Source organism: Aedes aegypti, chromosome 2, assembly GCF_002204515.2.
Source record: "Aedes aegypti strain LVP_AGWG chromosome 2, AaegL5.0 Primary Assembly, whole genome shotgun sequence".
NCBI lineage: Eukaryota > Metazoa > Arthropoda > Insecta > Diptera > Culicidae > Aedes > Aedes aegypti.
This window is the reverse complement of record NC_035108.1, coordinates 291,293,379-291,317,649: the sequence shown is the minus strand read 5'-3', so window position 1 is coordinate 291,317,649 and position 24,271 is coordinate 291,293,379. Positions and strand designations below refer to the sequence as shown.

The 24,271-nt window shown below is 36.2% G+C and overlaps 1 protein-coding gene across 1 annotated transcript; it reads right to left on the bottom strand.

The window, feature by feature from the left end:
* Positions 1-9,273: 9,273 nt before the first annotated feature.
* On the bottom strand, positions 9,274-23,689 carry LOC5569179 (RNA polymerase II degradation factor 1). Its single transcript, XM_021845355.1, has 2 exons — positions 23,196-23,689; positions 9,274-12,102 (listed from the first exon to the last, which is right to left on the bottom strand). Exons 1-2 carry the CDS (start codon positions 23,205-23,207, stop codon positions 10,183-10,185), a joined length of 1,932 nt encoding a protein of 643 aa, XP_021701047.1. The 5' UTR covers positions 23,208-23,689; the 3' UTR covers positions 9,274-10,182.
* Positions 23,690-24,271: the final 582 nt, after the last annotated feature.

The window sequence follows — 24,271 nt, the reverse complement described above, 5'->3', positions numbered from 1 at the left end:
TAAATGATTTAAGTATATCCATATAGTGAACTATTTCTTTAAATTATGAAAAATACAAATTGATAATTAACTAATGAAAAATATAATTTATAAAATAAAAAAAAAATCAATTTAAGAGTCATTCAGAACAAACTAAAACTTATCATGATATTAGCATAATCATTTCAGACTGATTTTACTTTGTGTAAATAAACTTTATTTTTGACCATCATTGACATAACTTTTCTTAGTATGCGCTAAATATAACCGACTGAACTCAGCTTCGTTCAGCATTAAACAAATTAGTGGAATAAGATGTTGAATACACTGTAAACCCGGCAGTACCCTTTAAGGAGTAAAAAATACCTATTATTTTCTGATATATGAAGCTGTCAAAAAAAAGGGGTAGTTTCAAATTTTGGATAGAGGGTACATTTTATCCATTTATCAGTTTCGATGGTTTATTCTTTAATGGGTGAAAAATGTCTTGAAGGTTTCTGTCGGACGCTGTTCTTTTGTCCGTTCTCTCTACCAAAACCAAGGGAACAAATATCTTAATATTCGTAAGTTCAATGGTAAATAATACTATCTATTATATAACAAACTAAAGAAACGATTTTGTTTTGCAGAACGAATAAGCTACATAAAAATACCGTCGCGGAATGAAGTAATTGTTTGGCAAAAACCGGCATACCAATGCTGCAAGAAGTGCTTCGAACTTTGACCTTAGTATGTGAAATGTGCCAATCAGCATGATATTTGTATTAATAAATTTAATTAAGTTCCAATAAACTATATAATAACAAAATGTTTATTATTTCTGTTGCTCATTTTCATAAATTGCTTCAAAATCATTATTATATCTCTCAAAAGCAGAAATAGAGTATATTTTACCCACTCTCCATCTTGAACTCCTTTGAGATAATGGGTAAATTTCACTCGTTGATTTGACGTACAGGCGGTTTACTCTTTAATGAGTACAGACCCTTTAATCTTTTTATGAGTTAAACTAGTTTCTCTCAAAGAGGGTACTTTTTTACCCTTTAAAGGGTACTTTGAGCTTACAGTGATACAACATTCTCAAATAGAAGCTCAAACATGATCAATATTCAGTTATGAGAGGTTTATATTTTGCACTGGACGGTACAATTGATGCAAGAATGGTGAAAATGGCAAGGCATACCGCTGACGATTTGAAGGACTCGAGTTCGAATCCAGTATACAGGCGATTTTTGAACATGGTTTTTATGTTATGATTGTGTATACTCCATTTGAAGTACATAGAATTTTCTTTTATATGTTTTAAATCATTTTTCCACCAGCCGTACGTAAAACGTTTTTAAAGCTGAAAAATTAAGTTTGTATTCAAAGATATACTTTAAAATTTCTCCAAATTTGTGTAAACAACGCCTGAGCAAAGGTTGGTCCTGAAAATTATTAAAATGGTATTAAACATGATGCTCAATAAAACTGCCATAATGGTGTTTGTTAAATGAGTGAATGAGTGCGTCGTGGAATTACATTTTATCTAATTTTTTGATCCTCTGAGTGGGATATGGATCGAATAACAAGATATTATGTTTGAGCTCTTTAATCAATTTTTCACCTAGATCTCTGATTCATTTGATCATCAATAGAATCTTATAACCTCAGCAAACCGTGTGAAACAAATTTTCTGTCAGTGACATTGTCTATTATGCAAAAAAAAAACCAGGGTCAAGAATTACAATAATTTGTGAGTTATTTAAAGAGTGTGAGTTAATTGCTCATATTGAAATAGAACAAAACATTATATCCGTTTATCTATAGGTAACGCAGGCATCTTTTTCAGTGAAAGGCTTTCCGTGTTTATCCTGCTCAAATTGCTCTTCTCTCATGTTGCATCACACTGTAATTCCGACATTACCCTTTAAGGAGTAAAAAAATACCCATTATTTTCCGATATATGAAGCTGTCAAAATAAGGGGTAGTTTCAAATTTTGGATAAAGGGTACTTTTTATCCATTTATTAGTTTCGGTGGTTTACTCTTTAATGGGTGAGGCCTTGAGAGTTTTTGGCGGACGCTGTTATTTTGTCCCTTCTATCTCCTGAAGCAACAAACATCTAAATATTGGTAAGTTTAAAGGTAAATAATACTAACTATTACGTTACAAACTAAGTGATTTTGTCTTTGCAGAACGAATGAGCTACATAAAAATACCTTCACGAAATGGATTAATCGTTTAGTAAAAACCGGCATACCAATGCTACAAGAAGCGCTTCAAACCTTGACCTTGGTGAAATGTGCAAATCAGCATGATAATTGTATTTATAGATTAAATTAAGTTCTAATAAAGTATGAGATAGCCAAATGTTTATTATTTCTCTTGTTTATTTTCATGAATTGGTTTTAAATCATTATTATATCTCAAAATAACAGAATTTACCCATTTTTCATCTCGAATTCCTTTAGGATAATGCGTAAATTTTACTCGTTGATTTGACGTACAGGCGGTTTACTCTTTAATGAGTACAGGCCCTTTACTCTTTTTATGAGTTAAACTAGTTTCTCTCAAAGAGGGTACTTTTTTAACTCATAAAAAGAGTAAAGGACCTTTACTCATTAAAGAGTAAAGAGCTGGTACGTCAAAACAACGAGTAAATTTTACTCAGTATCCCAAATGAAAATTTTGCCTAAATGGGTAAAATTTACATTGTTTTCTTTTTCAAATTTTTATTTCTTTAGAATAAGTGAATAATTCCATGAAATGAAAAACTGAATGACAAACCTTAGATTAGAAAAATTAGGTAGCTTTATTCATAAAGATAGATATTATAATAATCATAGCAGCAGCACATTCGGTAGCGGATGATTTGTGTTCGTTCCCATCGGGACAACAAGCGGAGAAAAACAAAAGTGAGGTACCTAGAGGCTCGGTGAGTCAATTTTATTTTTTTCCTTTAAGATTTCGCAGATATGCAAGTGGGATAGATTATTGTCTTGCATCCCTGCAACAATATGACAACTTTCTCCGGCAGCGTAAGAAAAAAAATATTTATATAGGGAAATCCACATTTGATGGGATATGAAATTCAATTTGTTTTTGGCTGACACAGATGATTTTCTGAAGTTGGTTCAATTGTGTTCATTTGTTTTGGGTTTTTTTGGTTTGTCACATAATTTGCCGAAGGCATAAGGCTAATCAAGAGTGTCCATTGATATTTGAGATATTTAACTAATATTGCATATGTTAAATCTATTAAGAAAAAAGGCAAAAAAAATACATTTTCGAAAAAAAAACAAATATTCGATAAAAAAATAAGAAATGTTCGAAAAAAAAACATTCGAAAAAAAAAAACAAATATTCGATAAAAAAAAAAATGAAAAATGTTCGAAAAAAAAAAGTTATTTCGAAAAAAAAAAAATTTAAATGCCATTAAAAAAAAAAAGAAATATATAGTTCGTATTTAATCCATACTTTTTACTCTTAGAAAACAAAAAACTATACTTTAGAAAGAAAAAAAATCTTTTTACTATTTATTTGACTAATTGACTTAATTGATATAGGAGACGGAAATTTCGTAGGGACAGAATAGGGTCAGGAGAATCATGAAGCAGGAGTCTGTGATGCTAGTCATGCCGACAAGGACGAGCCGTTGGGGGTTGTCCGATCAAGACGAACAAGGTTTACACGTTTGGAGGTGTTGGTTTGGCGCCGTAGAGAAATGCTGGGCTGTTGCTGCTTAAATTGCCATGTTAGACCGCAGTCCTAGTCTTTGTTTTGGTAGTGAGATATGCATTTGGAATGGGAAGAATATTCTGAGCTGTGCCAAGAGAGTAGTCATTAGGCATCTGGAATGCCTCGCAAGAGTACTAGCTGGACATCATCAAGGCCACTGGTGCCAGAGCGAACATCGGAGAAGCCAAGATTGCAATTGCCAAGAGAATCGAAGAGCTCGAGGCTGATCGCAAGAGTACTATATGACATGTGCCAGCTGAATCCGACAAACTTCATGAAGTTGAACGGTGACATGGAAGAGGAACACTCGACGAATCTCTGAGAGTGGTTCGATGGAATCGGAATGGTGATTAGGTTTAAGGTTAAGGTTAAGGTTAGGTGGCTAAGGTTACTCAACACATGGAAACGACTTTGTTCAGATAGAAGGTTACGTGCAATGGAAGGATGTTAGTTACTATTTGGAAGATACTCCGGTTTTTGGTCTTGCCGGTTGATTGGGAGATTTCGTTCAATGGACAACCCTACAAATAGCTCGTTCGGGACTCGAAATCCAGTTTCGTTCGAGGGGATTTCTATTGGAACACAGACACGAAGCGGCATTCTGACAGACTCAAGCGGCAAGGAGGTAGGTGAATCATCTTAGAGCAGGGAAAGAAGTAAGGAATAGATTAGTACGCATTTGCAAAGGGAAAAAAATCTTTGTCTTAGAATGTAGAATAGTCCTAGGGATACTCTTTACGCTAGCCAAATGCCTACTGCAAGTTTTTCTTTGCTTCACAAATAAAAACTTAATTTAAGGGGGGCGGATGTAGCGGTCCTGCCGACCGAAAGAAGCATTCCCCTCCCCGTATTGAATAATTCGAAAGATCAATGATCACCATTGATCTAAGAAAGAACCCTTTTATTTTTTCGATGATGTTCCACGCAAGTTAGTGGATTTCATCAGATGTGGGTTTTCACTAGGTTAACCAGAAACAAGCGATGTAAGCAGAAGCCAAGAACCTTACTGCTTGTTGCTCGTTAACGTGCTCCAATGCCGGAGAATGTTTTTGTTTTAATTTTTGTTTGTGTGTCACCCGACAGCGCTGACTGAACGCCCCAACAAGGTCTCGGTCACATGGCTGTACTAACTGAGCCAGAGCAACGCTCGTTTTGGCTTTTCTCTGTTCTCTCTTTATTTTCAGATTGGGAGATTGAGTTCCCCGCGGGAGCGCGATAAAACGCCCCGATCGCTGGCGGCGGGGGCAGTTCTGACGGTTCGTTACAGGAGGTGTCCGGGTGTGTACGACGCCCCCAGTTCTGACGGTTCGTTCCAGGAGGTGTGGCGTTCGGGTTAAACCTACTTTTTGTATTCGACATTTTCGTTCAAAGTTCAGTGGGCATTTTCTGTCAAAAAATTGACGAGCAGGTCATTCCGGGTCGAGAGTGTTTGATAGTGATATAAGGTGGATAAAGTATATTTCGGGAAATTGGTGGAACCACCCACATACGCGATCAGAATCGAGGGAAAAGTGAAGTGTCTCCATCGATTCCTTAAGAACGATTCTAAGGGCGGAAAGCTAGTGAATTGTGATGACTTTTAGTGTGCCTGATAATAAATAAAATTGTGGAGAAGGAAAAAAAGATTGTTCAATAATCCGAAAACCAGTGTCGAGTGCCCCGGTACGCTACACACGGTTCCTATTTGTTTTATGCAGTACATCCTGTAAACCATATGAAAGATTTCGTTTACGTTGAAAAAAAAAATAGTGATAGAGTAAACGAATTGCCGATAAAGTTGTAATTACTTACCTCTCCTACCAAGCCCGTTTATTTTTATTTTTATTTTACACAAGCAGTTTTCGTTGCTGAACATTGATCACTAGAATGATTAGTGAGAAACTTCTAGAAATTTTTCACCCTTTAATGGGCAAATCCCGCGAACGTCAAATTGGGAACCATCGAAATTCATACATTTTGCCTTATGGTAGATGGAACGATTATTGCAATACGAACAATACCAACGCTATATGTTTCGTTTTAGCATCACTAAACACCAAGGCGTCAATATGCGCGTGGTGTACGCGCGAGCTTATCGATTGCAAGATTCTTGGTTCGATTCCAGGTTGCCGCGAAACCTTTTTTTTCTTTTCAAATTTTTGTTTCATATGGCAAATTTACGAATTTCAACCCGAATTCTTGTGGCGAATTTTCGTAAGGGATTCCGGTGTATTTCGATAGTCCATTTGACTGAATGTATGCTTCCATTATAGCACGTCTTTCCTTACGCCTAAAACATAGGTAGTCTGCTAACCAAACAAAAAGCCTCTCTGCCATAAATTTACCACCTGTACACCTTCCCGCATAAACTGGCGTAGATGCAGTGATATATTCGGTCTACTGTGGGAGCCAGTTTCAAATGCATCATCCATGGATTACCTGCTTTGCTATTATCCACAGTAGATCAGCAGAAGTTTTCTCGTTTCATTTTGTATGGGAAAAAGCATCTAACTTCAAATTTCTCATAAATGAAAGTAATAATCGAAAAAATATTTGGTAGGCGTGATAGCCTGATGATGGTGCGCACAACCGGTACCAACTATTTTTTCGAAAATAGTTCACGATTTTGAGAAATAATTCGTTAGATGTATTTCGCCATACAAATATTTTTCGCGTTGCCTGTTAGCGATTTTTCGTGCATAGACACTAGCGCATGTGCGTTACTATGTGGTGAGTAGCGAATCAGGCCATGCATGTAACCTATTATTTCCTCTTCCCCTAATTGGTCAGCATTCTGACGTGGCAGGCGCCATTATTGCCTAAAAATAGAAGATCACCAGCACTTAACTGAGGGTGTCTGTTAGTCCCAAGCAGTCGTCTGGTTGGTTCCTTGTGTAAGTGCAGCTCATCTGGCGATATTGGAGTAGCAATCACAGGCGGCCAATCAAGCTCAAGTTCAAACTCAAATCCGACTTATTCACTAATGATATATATTTCGTATGGAATGGAGACTGTAACAACAATTTTAGTTATTCGAATTTATTAGTAAAGAGTTCCGCATATGATGAACCTTGGTTTAAGGCATCTCCGAATGATGGTAAACCTAAAAATATGTTAGCCTCTGCTTGGTAAGTAGTGTAAATAGGAAACGAAGAAATTTACATTACACTTAGAACTCTATGCAATGTTTATTCGGATGCCTTCTTGCACCATATAAATGACATACTTGCCTCATAGTGCAGAAAAATACGCTATTTTGGATGCTATTTGAGAAGCTCCAAAACAATTTTTTTGAAATTATTTTATTTTTAAACGGCACAGTGTTAATGAGAAAATGGGTTGGAGCTTTGGACAAAGTTAGAGAACAATTTGCTTAAGGTGGTACCTACACTTGTTCCAAATTCCGCTGCTACAATACGGTTCTATTTTCATCAGTTTGATCCAAAAGTTAACTAACTGTCAACTAACTCAATTGTAAAACTAGTGATAAACAATGAATTAATTATTGAAAACAACTATTTCGAAAAATAGCTGAATCGCAACATTGAAACACTTTTGATAAGAACGCTTTTTCGTAAAGAAATAGTCAATTAAAGTTGTGGAAAAGAAATAGTTAGGCCCTGCATTAGGTTAGTAGATACTAATTTTCCCGGGAGGCTCACAAGATTAATATAAGCAACGATGCACGGCGTGCAGATCAGCGTTAAGATTTCGGGCGAACATTACGGTTTGTTAGAAATTCGACTTCGACAGGGTGATGGACTTTCGTGCCTGCCCTTCAACATAGCGCTAGATGGCGTTGGGTTTAGTAACCGAAGTATGATTTCCACAAGAGCCAGCCAATTTGTTTGCTTCGCGAATGATATGAGTATTGTCGGCAGAACATTTGGGACGGTGGCATATCTGTACACACGCCTGAAACGTGAAGCGACAAAAGACGGTTTGGTGGTGAATGCATCCAAAACAAAGTAGGTACCGTTTTGCCTCAAATTACGAACATGACTTATATTCCGAACAATCGATTTTTATGGCGGTATTTCAACAAACCACTGAAATTTCTTCCATTTCTTTTATATTGCAACTCTACATTTGAGGTGAAGATGAATCGAAAACAAACCTCAAATTTTCAAGAGCACAAATCTGGAGAATAGAACACTTATTTGAGTTGAAAAGCTAATCGATTGGTCACGACCAGCGAGTGATCAATCGATTAAGTTTTCAGCTAAAACGGATGTTTGGTTCTCCAGATTTGTGCTCTTGAAAATTTGAAGTTTGGCTTCGATTCATCTTCACCTTAAAAGTTGTTACAATATCAATGCTAATCTTTGACATCGCCACTGTTCGGAATATGTTAAACGTCATGTTCGGAATTTGAGACAAAACGGTAAATGCTCATAGGTGGAACCAGCCAATCACCCCGCATCACATGTTCCATGTACAAAACGCTAATAAGACCGACAGTTCTCTATTGACATGAGACATGAACCACGACGAGGCTTAGGACCATCCTTGGCGGTATGTAGGAAAACGGTGTGTGGCGACGGAGCATGAACTACGTCGTAGTTACTACGACCTCGCCAGGCTCTACGGCGAACCCTGTAACCAAAAGGTGGGGAAGGGTGCGCTGGGCAGGGCATGTTGCAAAACTACCGAAAAAACTGCAAAGATGGTGTTCGCTACGAATTCGTTTGGTACAAGAAAGCGTAGAGCACAGCGAACGAGGTGGCTTGATTAGGTGTCACGGAATCTGGAGAGCGTGGACTGAAATCGAATTTGGAGAGACACAGTCTGTGTCACACAGTCACTGACCGAATAATTTGGCGTAACATCGTCATAGAGTTTTATCGAATAAATTGAAGTAACAGCAAGTAAATAAATAAATTGATTAGTAGTGGTATTTTTGCTACTATTAAACATTCTTTACAATTTTATTTTTTTTAAGGCACTCTGTGCTCGTGGCCACTACTGTGCCGGAATCAGTTGATCTGTAGCTTCTTCGTTACCGATACAGATCTATTTTCAACTTATCTATATTTACATCTTACTTTCACTCTCTCCTACTCTTTTACTCTCCACACCGAGCAGGTAGGAGAGAGCTCTGCTAGTGAGGCTAGCTGGCTGCGAAGAGGGTGAGTTTGTCTCAGTCACCATCTGATACTGACGGAGGATGAATGTGCTCCCCAAAGCACGGTCCTCCGTGAGGCGTCTTCTGGTGGCTGGACGGGTTTTTTTTTTGGAGGGGCTGGGAATCGAACCCATGACCTTCCGCTTATGAAGCGGAAGCGTAACCTCAAGGCTACAGACCCCTCCTATTCTTTACAAAGATACTCCAAATAAGCAAAATCAATTGAGCATTTGTTTTTAAACAATTCTCAAACTGTCAGAAAACAAACTTCACCAACATCATATATCTCGAGGTTTTGGGTTCAGTTTATGCTATTCTATACAGTTAAGCTCAAGAAGAAACTGTACAAAAGTCGATCAGGTTTTATACCTACAGTCGAATTAAGCATATTTTCGTACAACGAATGATCCACCTCTAACTCAATTATTGTTCCTCGATGGAAGTTCTTCAAAAAATAAAACAAACGGTGCTTTTCTTTCGATTTTTTCAATGTATTTGCAACTATTAGCAATCAATCTGCCTTACCACAAACAGTTTCTTCAATAGAAGGAAGTATAATATTTACACAAGGATTCACTATTCGTTAGTTTTCTTTTCAAGGCAATATTTTCCCTAGACCGTAAAGCAATCGAAAATACTATGTATTGATGGGAGTCATTCTTCTTCTCTCATGGCATAAACAATGTTTTCACTGAATTTAGATAATCTCATTTTTTGTTATAATCGGAATCTGCTACAGGTAAATAGTATTTTAAATTAACATTCATTATTTCCTAGAATGTCACAGTTATTCATTAATAAAACAATTTTAATGCTCGCATTTTAAACTTTGGCCAATAAATTGAAAATTACTTTCATACCATGAGAGTAAGACAAACCATCGGCGATGTATATGGGATTGAAAATTTCGAAATATCAAGTTTGTGAAGGTTTGGTAACTATATGCGTCTAATTTTGTTGGAGGAAAATAAGCTAGCCGAGAAAAGAAAATTATCTTAATATCACGTTTACATTGATAATGAGCTTTGGTATGATTTATCAATAATAAAATCAGCACAAGGTCAGCAAGCTACGTTTCGCTACAAGCGGCCCACGATCCTAACATTGTGCTAACCTGGCCGAAAAGCTTAACTACTAAGGACACTAGGAAATGGTTCAACAACAATACTATTTTACAAAAATAGACTTCATAGGTGGAGCTTAAGTTTTACAAAATACACTTCTAGAGCAAGAGCACTGGTTAATGCTTATAAATAGTTTATGACATCGGAGGGATTCCTTCCGAATTGGTAACAGTGCATGAGAAGATGGGGGTTGATTTGCAGTCTTTTTTTCTTCACGAAACCTTTCCACCACGTTTCCGTTTCCGGCAGTTCCGTTTACCTGGCAGTTGGCAGGGAGAAGCCGGTGGGGGTTTGGAACTGGAAGGGCGATAATTGGAGAAGCTGGAATGGCTGTGGTTGGGATTCAAGCTGCAACGTAGTTCCCGGATTGGACGGTGCTGTGAGAGCGAAAGCTTGAGGCATAGATTGTTGGGACATATCGAATGTGAGATGGGCAGTGTTGGCCGGCGGAGTCACGATGACCTCCTGTTGTGTCGTACCCGATCCGTAATGGTCATTGTGGTGATAATGGCTTTCCTGGCTAGTAGCCTGCGATTGGTAGTCGTTTTGCTGTGGGAATGTCGATGGTCCGTATTTGGGCTGTTGGCTGTATTGAAGAAGTTGTTGGTTGAAGTAGTTGGTACTTTCTTGACTGTTGTATTGTTGTTGGTCTTGGCTATTGTATTGTTGCTGATGTTGGTATTGTTGCTGTTGTTGATATTGTTGTTGTTGTTGTTGTTGTTGCTGTTGTTGTTGTTGTTGTTGTTGATGTTGCTGTTGATGTTGCTGCTGCTGCTGTTGCTGTGAGTTGCTGTGAGCATGCGATGGCGGATGAGTGAAGATCGTAGTGTGTGAATAGTGAGCACCGTTCTGATGTAGCTGAGAGTTTTCCGAGCTTCCGCTATTAGCATAAGAGCTGGACAGTCCAGAGTGATTTTCATGATTATCTTCAGTCACTGGTGCAGAGTGCTGTTGGCTTTGTTGTTGCTGTTGATAGTCTTCTGTTTTCTTATGTTTCTTTGACTTCTTCTTGTAAGTAGTCTTTGTAGTTCTTCTATACCCTTCTTCGCCGTTAGAGTACTCGTCGCCGTAATGTCTCACTTCATGTTGCTGGGATTCGAATGGATGCAGTTTGGTTGAGGCATATCCGATGTCCTTATCGAATGGGAACTGGGATTTCACCGGAACTGGATATGGAACCTTCTTTTCAACCGGTACGTATACTTTGACAGGGACAGGAACCTTCTTCTCGACTTCCACCTTCACAGGTACTGGTACCTTTCGTTCGACTTCAAATGGTACTTTAACTTCTACTGGATAGGGAACCTTCTTCTCAACTGGGTATGGAACTGGTTTAGGTACTTCGTATGGTACCTTCACCTCGTATGGAACTGGAACCTGTTTGTAAACTGGGTACGGCTTTGGAACGTGCACTACTTTCTCAACAATCTTTTCGACTGGATAGGGTTTGTCGACGTGAACAATCTTTTCAACAGGATACGGAACCTTCACTTCGACTGGGTAAGGTTTCGCAATATGTACGGGCTTTTCAACGATCTTCTCTACTGGGTATGGCTTGGGCACATGGACTACTTTCTCGACTATTTTCTCAACTGGATAGGGTTTCGGCACGTGAACAATCTTTTCAACCGGAACGTGAACCACCTTTTCTACGATCTTTTCCACTGGGTACGGTTTGGGTACGTGAACGATTTTTTCGACCGGCACCTGAACCACCTTCTCAACAGGATAGGGTTCCTTTTTGACCACCGTCTTCACATGGTTGTGATGATGATGGTGGTGATGGTGTTTGATCTTAATCTTCTCCTTCACGATTTGGTGCTCAGGGACTTCGTAGTGTTGGCTTTCGCCAACGGCAGCGTCTGGCGCGTCGGATGTGGCCGAGGCGGCCAAATCTTCGGCCTTGTCCGATCGGGTTGTCAACTCGGGTGTTTTACGTGTTTGCGTTTCAGCTCCATCGCTGTCGGCATGCTTTTTGCTGGACTTTTTGCTCTTCCCTGAACCTTTTCCGAGAAAAATGTGGATCTTCTTTCCGGTGTGACGCTTTTCCACTTTCCACTGCCGGTCCTCGGCGGGTGTCTGTTCTAGTTGGCCGTCAACACCAGCATGACCTGCCGGTTTTGATCCTAAAACAAGTGTCGCCGTGCAAACAACGACCAGAGAGGCAGCTAGTATCTGGAGGGATAGGTGGAAATGGGAAGTTGGAAAAAATATTGTTAAAAGGCAATGTACCGTTAAGTCACCAGTCACCGTGCGGCCTCCATTCACCGTGCACATATACAAATTCCTACAGAATATTCATACAATTTTCACAAATTATTTTTTTGTCGGTGAAATAAGATAAAACTGATGAAATGAAGTAGTTTTTGTCACAAAGCATTTTGAAAAACCTAGTTTATGTAGTAAAAATCATGTGAATTCTTTTTGATAATAAGATTTTTCAACACTCTTAGTAGAAACACCAAAAATTCACATTTTTCATTTTAACGATAGAGTATGATTTTTTTCAAAATTTCAACAAGTTTTCATTATGGATACTATTAGTAAGATGTATTTCATCGTATGAGCAATGAGATTTTATGCAAATTAGAATTTTATATTGTTTTTCAGTCGAAACCCAAATGCACGGTGAATGGATCCCTCTCAGTATGTATGGTTCCTATTACCGTTCATTAGTGTAAAAGGCATGAAATTATTCGGTAATATTAGATTTATTGTTATATCGTCATTAAACTACTTCATATTTAGTTTTTGAGTGAATATGGAATCATTTAGACAATACAGTCAAACCTCCTATAACGATTTTAATGAAAAAATAATTATTTAGTCAATTTGTTAACTTTTTATGGATTTTATTGTAAATGAAGATTTGAGCAGTCTTAAAAATGAGTGCGCTCACTATTAGCAACACAGTTGCTCCATCAACAACGTTTCTTCAAGAAACAAAATTAAATCATGGCGAAATCTATACGCACGGTGAATGGTGCACTAATGTGCACGGTAAATGGTGACATAGAACGGTACGAGGCGACCTTAACATGAGATTTTCAAACATAATTTTTGAGTAATTTTTAGTTATGTATCACTAGTTTTAGATTTTTCTCTGAATTATTATATAATTGTACGCTACGTAGTGGTATTCTTATACGCTTCAAATTATTTGGAAAAGTTATATAATTTTTTGAAGTGCAAATTTTTTTTAAATGCACGGTGAATGGTAGCTTGACGGTATAACCAAACATGCAGGAAAGCAGATTTTGATTTGAAAACTACCGTGAATCGCAAGTCAAAGAAAACTTCAACGTTAATTTTCTTAATACCTACAATTTTCAGATGAAACTCATCTGTGAAATGTAGGCATTGAAAAAATTGGCGTAGAAGTTTCCAAACTCGTTTACTATGCGAATATTAGATAAAATCATGCAGATTGGAAAACATTTGAATGCTCATGATACCGCACTGCTTCGAATTGACGGATGCTTCAAAGCCGGATGATAGAATTAGACTAAATTCTGATTTTTTTTTCGCTTGGGATCCGAAATTACAATGTTTTCAACGCGCTGCATAAAAAAATGTTGAAATAATAGTTTTTGGGTGACTTATGGCCGGTGTTCGGAATTCAACGCCATCCGGGCCATTCGAATCAACACAGTATTTTCACGAGTTAGTTTTCACTCTAACACCCTTCCAAGAAAAAATAATGGTGAGAAAAAGTTAGACGATGGGGAAATTTGCAATGAGTATTTTTTCATTCCATTCGACTTTGGTTTTTCTTAATCAGTCCGAACAAATCGTATTGTCTAGTGCATCTGAAAATCATTGGACATATTTCGACTAAAATGCAGATGGGACTGATTTGCGATTCGCGTCAGTATGTCAGTTATATATGCAAATGTTAACATTAACATTAATTGACTTCAACAACATTGCATAAAAACGTTGGATTCGAGGTCTGTAAGACATCAGAGCGTCCTCTACAGTATTGCGCCTCTCCTGTGCTACTCGTTGAAATGGTACAGTTGAACTTGTGTTTCTATGATATAATCCATCTTATACCAGGTAGCTCAATTTTAACTATTCTGCGTTTACCACTGTGCATTTCTCCTATGGTCTGTCAAATACATGAAAACCGACATCTCTTCTGGATATTGAGTACGCAGCGATTAGGAAATTGAGTGTTAGCGGATGTAGGAGAAGTCTTATCACCACTTCTTCACTTTTTTTTATTTCTTCTTACAATTTGTTTTATGCTTCCATACAAAACATATAACTATGGGAGAAGAAAGGGGTTTGAAAAATCGTCAACATTGTCTTATTCAATCAATGGATAATTCCCAAACGTCAAATAGACCAAGGACATGAATTCGTGAATATTTAGAAATGGTTTTCAGCGGTTCTTAAAGAACCAAGGAGGGTACCTAACGGTTTCTTTTAGTTTATAGGGATTCGAAAAAGTTCATTGATTGATTTTCAAGAATTCACAAAAGAATTATTATACAGTTCCTTATGGTGTTCAAAGGAGTTTACAAGAGGTTTTAAAATAATTATCAGAAATTCTAAAGAGATTCCCAGGAAAATGTAATTGAATTGATCGTTTTTCAAGGATTCCAACTTTCCTTTTCAAAGTTGATTTTAAACGGAAATTTAGAAATCTCCTGGATAATCCTTGGTAATTCTTTGAAACCTCTAATTACCTCATCAAAATCCCTAGGCTTGGTTTGGGAACCTATTTCAGGTCTTCCGTGGAAAATAATTATAAGAAATCAATTTCAAAATTTACTACTGGACAGAACAAAGAACGCATTGGTCAAGTTTGAAAGCTGGGTTTTCGCTTTCTAGTGAGGTGGACCGACTGACATGAAAAATTTTAAATTAAGCAGAGAATTCATAGCTTTTTAAAAACAAATTTTCAAATTATCACAAATCTTCCTTTTTGTGAAAAATTTTAAAATTTTAAAAGTTAAAAAAATTTTAAACAGACAAAATCAAATTGTTCAATTTGGAAAGACAAACAACTTAGCAGAATACGCTTCAGTGTAATCGAGTGTGTTTGAAATATTTGAAAATGAAAATTTTGTCAGTTTGTTTTTTTCAATAATACTCAAGTCTGTGTTTAATCGGTTTAATCCGTTGACGCCTAGCATCCTATTTTGAGGAAAGATTTGCACAAATAACTTGAAAACGACACAAAATATAATGATATTATTTTTGGAAAACTTATTTATAGACCTTATATTTTCCACTCAGTGGTTATTATATTTTGGAATTCACTCACCAGGGGGCGCTACAGCATGATCAAATGTACCTTACATCTGCATATCCAATAGGGCGATATTCAAAACTGAAAAGGCAATAGATGGCTCTTTTTCAGTGGTAGTAAAAACGAAATCCTAAAGCAAAGAAAGCTCTACGGAAGATGAACTAAACACAAAAAGTTTTGTATTCACTTTACACTTGATTTCTAATCACTACTTTTTTGATCCAGTTTCCAAATTGCAAGTAATTTACGTTTTTCATTATTTCCCATACGTTTTGACAGTTCTCCGACTACCATTCTTCCATGCGCTTGTGTTGAAAGTTTGAGAAATTTGAGAATCCAGCGTAGCGTGATCAGTGGGAGGAATACAAACAACAGTGTCGTCGCTCGGCGGCCGGTGAAAGAAACTGAATGTTCGAAAGGTTGTTGCCTGTACTTTTTGCCGCTGGCGCCAACTGTTAGTGATTAAAAACGAAATAAACAGTCGTTACCCTATTCCTTGAAAAAGTCGGAGACCTAACTTTACAATGCACAGCTCTGTTATTTTCGAAGCGACTCTTTCAGCAATGGAATCGAACATCATTCAAGATCAACGTTCATTTTGATAGAGCGATATTCAAAACTGAAAAGGCAATAGATGACTCTTCTTCAGCTTTGATAAAAACGAAATCCTGAAGCAAATAAAGCACCACCATCCAGGTTCCTAATTGCAAGTAATAGGCCTTTTCATGTGACAGATCCGTCTATGCATTTGTTTACATCGGTGGAGGACCGGTGCTAACACGGGCCTGTCATTTTCATAGAACAACTGTCAAAGTGCTTCCCGATCAGCTGATTTGAGACGTCATGTGAATAGGCCTATTTACGTTTTTCATTATTTTCCATACGTTTTGACAGTTCTCCGACTACCAATCTTCCATGCGCTTGTGTTGAAAATTTGAGAAATTTAAGAATCCAGCGTAGCGCGATCAGTGGGTGGAATACAAACAACAATGTCGTCGCTCGGCGGCCAGTGAAAGAAACTGAATGTTCGAAAGGTTGTTGCCTGTACTTTTTGCCGCTGGCGCCAACTGTTAGCGTTTGAGAACGAAATAAACAGTCGTTACCCTATTGGCTCTAATAAATGCGTCTACCTAAAATTATTTAGCAATAGACACTTCCTAGGATTTTGTAAAATACATTCAATAATAAAACAAAATTCAAATCGATGCTATGTAGTTTTTTCGACATGAAAATAAATAGATTATTTTATTACACTCAAAATGTATTTCACGAAAAACAATAATAAATTCTCCTTATATTAACCTGTTTGCCTATAAAACAAAATTCAAAGCGATGGCATGTAGATTCATTGGCATCAATTTGATTGCAGTAGTCCAGGGAACATTTTTGGGTAGAAATATAAATTATTGATTACACTCAAAATTTGTTTTGGTCCAAAAAATACGAAACACTTTATGTTTCAAACTTGTTTGCATGTTAATCTAAATTCATTGCGATGATATCAAGTTTTTCGGTATACATTTGCTTATACAAACCCAGTGAACATATTTGAGGAGACCTAGAAGTTTTGGATCGCACTTCATTTTTTTTTACCAAACACCTAAGAGATACCCTAGATTTTCAACCTTTCTGCCTTAAAATCAATGGCATAATTTTTCTTGGTAAGAACTCGCTTGTAGAAATTCAATTACACTTAAAATTTCTTTTGCTTAAAAACTTCAAGAAACTCCAGTTTTAAACTTGTTAGCCAATAAATCGAAATTAAAAGCGATGACATTTTCATGTCTACCTATCTCAAGTGATATTTCTTATGATTCTGGTACCTTTTACTTGTTCGTACCTACGGAATTTCTGAGCTATAAATACTGGCTATAACATATTATTTTATTCTTTATTTGCAGGATATAAAAGTGGCGACGAGGATCATGGAAATGTGTGTTGGCGATTATCGTTTTTCTTTGAGGTGGCGAGTTTGCCAATTTTATTCATTTGAGTGTGGTGAAATTACCAATTTGAGTTGAACTAAATTTTTCTTCAGAGCTGACGAAATTGTCGAATATTGTGAACATAGTTGTTCTTTTGTGAAGCGATTGCTATATTGAGATGAACGAAATTGTTCTTTAGTGTTGACGAAGTTGTCAAATGTAATGTTGAGCAAAGCAGTATGAATCCAATGAATGTCTTGTTGTAGTCATGAAATAAATACTTTGAAGTTACAGCTGTGGAATTTGTTGGGTATATTTGTTCGATTGTTCGTTGTTGTAACGTGAAGGCGGCATTTTAAAGATTTGATAGAAAGTTTCTAAAGGGGAAAGGACTGTCATGTCTACCTATCTCAAGTGATATTTCTTATGACTCTGGTACCTTTTACTTGTTCGTACCTACGGAATTTCTGAGCTATAAATACTGGCTACCGTAGGCGCAGAAGAGAGACTTCCCGAACTGTGGACTGATTAACATATTATTTTATTCTTTATTTGCAGGATATAAAATACATATATTTTAGAAGTCATGTCATCGCGCTAGAGCAGATTTCTTCTGAAAACAATCTTTTTTTTTCACTCCAAGAGCTACTAAAAGCACAAGGTTTTAGCCTGTGAGCCTGTAAATCAAGGTGAAAAGCCATGGAATGTTGTTTTTTCGTTACAAATATTTAGACAGAGAACATATTTGAGCAGAAACAGATATTTTAGATAACATTCAAATTTTATGTTACTCACAAAAACTGAGAAACATCCAATTATTCATTTTTTTACCGAAAATCAAATCTCAAGGCGATGATAGTTGTATTTTCGTCCTATATTTATTTTCATAAGATACTTGGACAGAACTAAACAAATTAACAAGTCTTCATATAAAACTTTGATTGAAGGTGAAGATAAAGCGGAGACAAACTTCAAATTTTTAAGAGCACAAATCTGGAAAACCGAACATCCGTTTGAGCTGAAAACTTAATCGATTGGTCACCGCCAGCTAGTGACCTATCGATTAAGTTTTTAGCTCTAACGGATGTTTGGTTCTCCAGATTTGTGCCCTTGAAAATGTGAGGTTTGGCTTCGATTTATTTTCATTTTAAAAACAAACAGTTACAAAAATAGTGTTTTCGTAGTTGTAGTAGAATAAGTTTGTGTTTAATGAAAACTTCCTATTTCTTCACAGAAATTTTAACTGGATTTCCATAAGCTGATTGATGTTAAAAATGTTACAAGTCATTGTTTCTTTTAACTGAATGACATCAACTAAAAAAACAGATCCCAATGATTTAGAACTTATTCTAGTTTAACAATTATTACCAGCCATAAACAAGAAAATACAATATTATTATTCGTCAAGAAACGAAAGAAAAACAGCTTTAAACTATCTCTGGATCATATGTCGGAAAATGTAGATGTTGAAAAATTTGTTAAAACTTTTGATTTGCAAACAAATGGTTTAGAAGTGGGCTATTTACTTAATTAAAGGGTGTGACGTGCTGGAACATTTCTGAGAACGGCATCAGATTCAGCAACCCCAAATATACTAGAGACACATAATTTGATTCTTGAGACACGCAAAAATGTCATTTTTGTTACGCTGTGTAATAAAATAAGATTTATAAAATAACAAAACAAGATTTCATCGCATTAAATTCTGATATATAAGCAATTAATTTAAAAATGGGGTTTTCGTAGTTTTTAAATTTAAAATTAATTTAGAGGTAATTAAAAATTTATAATTCTGCACAAACATATTTAATAGACTTCAGCAGTCATGTTTCAGTCGAGAAAACCATCAGTTATTGCTTTGAATTTTGCTTTATATGCAAAAAGCGTTAAAAAATGAAATTTTCTGTAGCTTCTTAATTAAAAAACATTTCGAGTGTAATCAAAAATGTCTATTTCTGCCCAAACATATTTGTTGGGCCTCTACAATCTAATTTATGAAGAGCAAACTACATGTCACCGGGTCATTTTTTTATCTATAGAAAAACAGGTTCAAAAATAGGGTTTTCAAGGTTTCCTGAGTAAAACAAATTTTGGGTGTATTAAAAAATATATTTCAACCCAAACATGTGAACTGGGGTTTTGAAATTTTTTCTACCAAGAAAAACATAATTTATCAACTTTAAATTTGTTAAATTGTTTATTTCTGCCACAAATCCGCACCAGTTAAAACTAGGAAGAACCTTTTCCTAAAAAAGCTTTGGGTATACTATCTATTTAAATAACAATTGGATATTGATTTTGAATTGTGTCTGATTTACCTGCTGCTGGACCATTTGTAGTAGGTAAGCTTAAGTTTTCTCCCCTTGGTAGTGAAAGAGTTGTAGTTTTCCCACCCAAAAAAAAAAATATTTTTTTACAACATTTACTGTTTTTGAAGGATCAACTAGCATTAATTTTAATAATAATAATTTTTCCTAATAAAATGCAAAATTAATAGTGTGGAGCTATCAGATATCGACAACATACTTTTATGAACTTTTGTTGTTATTTTTCCAGTAGAAAATCAAGTGCCCTAGTTACTGTAGAACGTTAATTGTATTTTTTTTATTAACCAGGATGAGTAATCTGTGTGGTAATGCTTAATAAATATGGCGTTCAGGAAGTTAATCGAAAATTATGAAAAAAAATGTATGAGGAGTTTGAATTTATAATGACATTTTCTCAATGCCATCTTTTTCCATATGGGACAATTTAGCTTTTATGTACAGCATATGCTGCCCATAAAAGCATAACTGCCCCATATGGATTTTCGCGGCAACACCTTTTTTCATCGCATCATTCATATTTTCATATTTACTTTACTATGCACATTAAATTTGACACAATCAGTGAATCAAATTGTCATCAACACAGACGAAAAACAAACAACAAAGCAAGCTCGCTCACAACCGTTTGTCCCAACTGTTGAGGATAAGGATACAATCAAAAGCAAAATTGTCATGACAATCACATAGCGCAACATTGTTGCAACCTTTTCAACTCGCGATTAATCAGTTATTTTAAACACAAAACCAAATTTGTTTTATGGATGCTGTTCGATAATGTGTCAATGTTTACCAACACGGAGAAAGTTCTCGAAAATTGCAATGCGAAGCCCAGAAAATCGCTGCACACGTGGTGATCGATCATTGTAATATTCTGTTCAAGTGATGATAAACTGATGTTGCGGAACGGAATTGTTGCAACAAGAATAGGAGATGACAATGTCTTTGTTGCTGCGTATTGGGTGACAATTGATTCACTGGACACAATTCGTTTGAAAATATTGTGGAAAAATATGAAGTTGGTGCTGTCCCATATTGAAAAATAAAGGCATAACAATCTCTATATGAACTTTCAACCCAAATAGCAACTGCAAAACGTGAATTGTGTTCAAGTTTATATTTTTCACTGTTCAATTGAAGCATTATGAGTTATCTGTGCAGTGGTGCTAAATGAATATGGCTTACAGAAATGTACCGTAAAACGGGGTAACTTTGATAGTTTTTTTGAAGAAAACTTGAATATTTATGCATGCTGATTCAAAGAATTATAATTTATATTTTTAAAACAAGTACTGGCATCCTACCTATCGATTGCTGTTGATAGATTGCCAAAAGATTTATTCTGAATGGATATATAATTTTTCATATAATCGAAAGTCGGTTTTCTGTTTTGGGGTAACTTTGATAATGGAGTATGCATCGAACAAAATTGAATGAATTACGAACATTACGAAGGGCATTGCATACCTATAGGCGTTTAATGTTATATGGAAATTTCTGACTTAGATTACAAAAATGGTCCCAGTATGTGAAAATGCTTTTCGCTAAGAGATTTGAGACTGTATTTAAGTTCTATGATAACTAGGCTACCAAATATAAGTGGCCAACTATTCAAAAGTACATCAAATAGTGATCGTAGAACAGATTGTTTGTAAGCGTTACAAAAATGCTAAAATTGTGTCAATTTTTAATATTCGTGTAAAAAGCCTCAAATGGTCTCGATTCAAATGAAAACAGCTTTTATATGGAGTGTCATACTAATATTCTTCAGTTTTGCATTCGTTTTGCTTAACCGATTAACAGAAATTATTATATTCCGTTTACTATGTGGTGGGTTACGCACTATCAAAGTTACCCGCATTATCAAAGATACCCCGTTTTACGGTACTAGAAAATTATCTACATTTGTATGATAAGACAAACTGCAATATTTGGACGCTATTTTCTCAATGCCTACTAATTCCATATGGGACAGTTATGCTTTTATGGGCAGTATGTCTTAAACACAAATATTCCGTATATTTTGAATATTGTAAGACAGAGTAGTCTGTGGAAAACAATGTTCTGTCGGTTCAGGATCTTTTCGTTATGGAAATTTCCTTGACTTCCCTAGGCATAGAGTATCGTCGTGCCTGCCACGCGATGTATGAATGCGTAAATGGCATTTTTGACAACGAAAGTTCTTAGTTAATAACTGTAAAGTGCTCATTGGAACATTAAGCTTAGCATTAGGTGAAGAAGAAGAATAAACAGTTTGAGTAGCTGTGAAATTTCTATTGCGTAAATTTTAAATACAAAATCAATGTTGTGATGACATTGAAACACTAAGATACAAGTCTCCAAGTTTGACTAACTGTGAATAAAAAAAGAAAGAGAATCTTGCGTACCTTTGGCTTGGTTATGGGTATTGCAGTATTCAAGAAAAATCATATATATTTTTTGACAAAAAATTAACAATAGCCAAATTGTAAATAGTTTTGAATAGCATAAAAACAATATTCATTAGAACAAACACGATATTCAGTTTCAACCAACAGAACCTCACTGAAGTGCTGTGCAATTTTTATTCGAATTGATCCATGAATAGTTAAGATAACGCTTTTCAAAGTTAAAAAAAAAATGCAGATATATTGTTCAATGCTGTATACTATACTTAAAAAAAATATATATTTACTATAATTCAAAATAAAAGCAAAAGGAGAGCAAATACGGGTACATTCACGAATTTCATAATGCCGAAAATGTTTTTCTAATACCCAGTCATCACCTTGTAATAATCTTGAAAGGATCTTGAACAGTCCGGGAATCGAACCTAGACATCTTGAGGACATGTGTTTGCTTTGGAGGCACGAATGATGCCACAAGGCTTAGGGTGACACTCTACTGTTCACATATGTACAGTAATTGTATCACATTGATAGTTCTGCATAAAATTCTAAAACAGATGGAAACAAACAATGTACGAAAATCGTTAGCGATACTGTTACTACAAAGCAATAACAAATAGTCAAGGAAAGTATTTTTATCCAACTCAATGAAGAGATTACATTTTGCCAGTTTCATGATTACGTTGCACTTTTCACTTTTGGCATTGCCTAAGAGAGAATTCAGTTGTTGGAAACTTGGAATACTCAGAATTTCGATTGATTGATTTATTTCAGTGCTGTTTCACTTCCCGACCATTGTGTCACGACTCAGTTTTTGGACAATCAGTAAACCGAAAATGCACTTTCAACTGCAACTAGCCTAAATCCCCCAGTTGCTATTCAAATTTTCGTCCACACGATTCAGGCGAATTGATGTATTCTCCAAGGATCATAGGAAATGTAAAACTCGATGACCTTTCGGGTATTTTAAACTGCTCCTGTAGGATTCTATCAGCCTGTTTATTTATGATTAATCATTGCACTTTTTGTGTTCGTCACACAATCATTGTCCATTGTTTGTCAACCGTTTTGTTCATATTTCGTTCGATAATTCTTAATGCTTATGCCAGCAGGTTTTCATTTGATAGTGTCTACTTTTCATTCCACTTTAATGCAATATTTGGAACTTTCAGCGTTTCTAGTCCTTTTTATATATCTCCAATCTTTATTTCGTTGTCCTTCAGACTATTGCACTTTATCACTAACTGTCCATAGTTCAATGTTCTGAATGTCGTTGGCACTTTTAGGATTTCTGCAGCACAGTTTCAAATTTTCACCCAAAATTCCATCACCACCAAGGGAAACACCTTACAAAACAGCAGTCACTTCTTACCGTAAACTTCATTGCGATACACGTATAGATGGTTTGAGAGAAGAAAGTTTACTGGTTGCAATTTTACTGGGCCCATATCTATTTATATATTAATTAAACGAACCAAGCATGGCGGGCGGAAATTTCTTCTATGGCGCCTTCTGGGGTCTCTTCACCAGGGTGGGGTGCGCTTAGAAATAAGGAATCACCCACTTGGACGCCCGATCTCCGTTGGTGGGTGTAAGTTCACCCCTTTTCGAGGGTTTTGGTGTTAGTGATAGGAGCAAACAAAAGCCACGGAAAATCGACTAGTAAAAGGTTTTAATTTTAGCACTAATTAAGCCTTGACGCCTCGCGAGCTTACTTTCGCTTTTCTTCTGGCTTAACTACCGATAGTTTTTATTTTCCGGCTGTGCCACGCGAGGAAACGAAATGAAAATAGGCATGCGGATAACAGTCAGCTGAGCCAGCCAACAGGTTGGAGCCTTTTGCGTGACGACTTTGTTTCCAACCGATACCAGGTAACCAACAGGTAAACAAACAAACGAACCAAACTAGCTAAAAAGTGATGCATTTTGCGATTATGACGATCATAACGATGATGATGATGTACCTTCGACTATTTTGTTACTGCGGTTTTCTTTCCAGTCTTGCTAGCATGTGGTGAGGACGCGAGTAGATAGTTAGTGTAAGGTCTTAACAGCCTAGGGTACCTAATGATGTGTTTGAGCATGAGAGATGCTCGAAGTATAGTGAGTATAACTGAATAAGGTTTTCTGACAATTGTCTCGGATAATGTCACAAAAGATGTACGAAAGATTATGAGGCAGAATGATCTATTATAAGTGCTTAATTCATTACGATTATATAGGTTTGTGGTGTACTCTTCAAACAACATGACTTTTTAATATGTAAGTCCTAAGCTCACCTTTGAAACTTTTCCCATAAATGCACGTACTTATACGCAATGTGTAGAGTAAGGTTCTCGCTGACATGCTGAGATGTTCGTATCTTTTGGTAGATTGTTTTCAAAGTTATGCATGAGCCGTGTTTGGAATAACCTTACTCAAATCACACTCAAAGAGTTTACTACGATC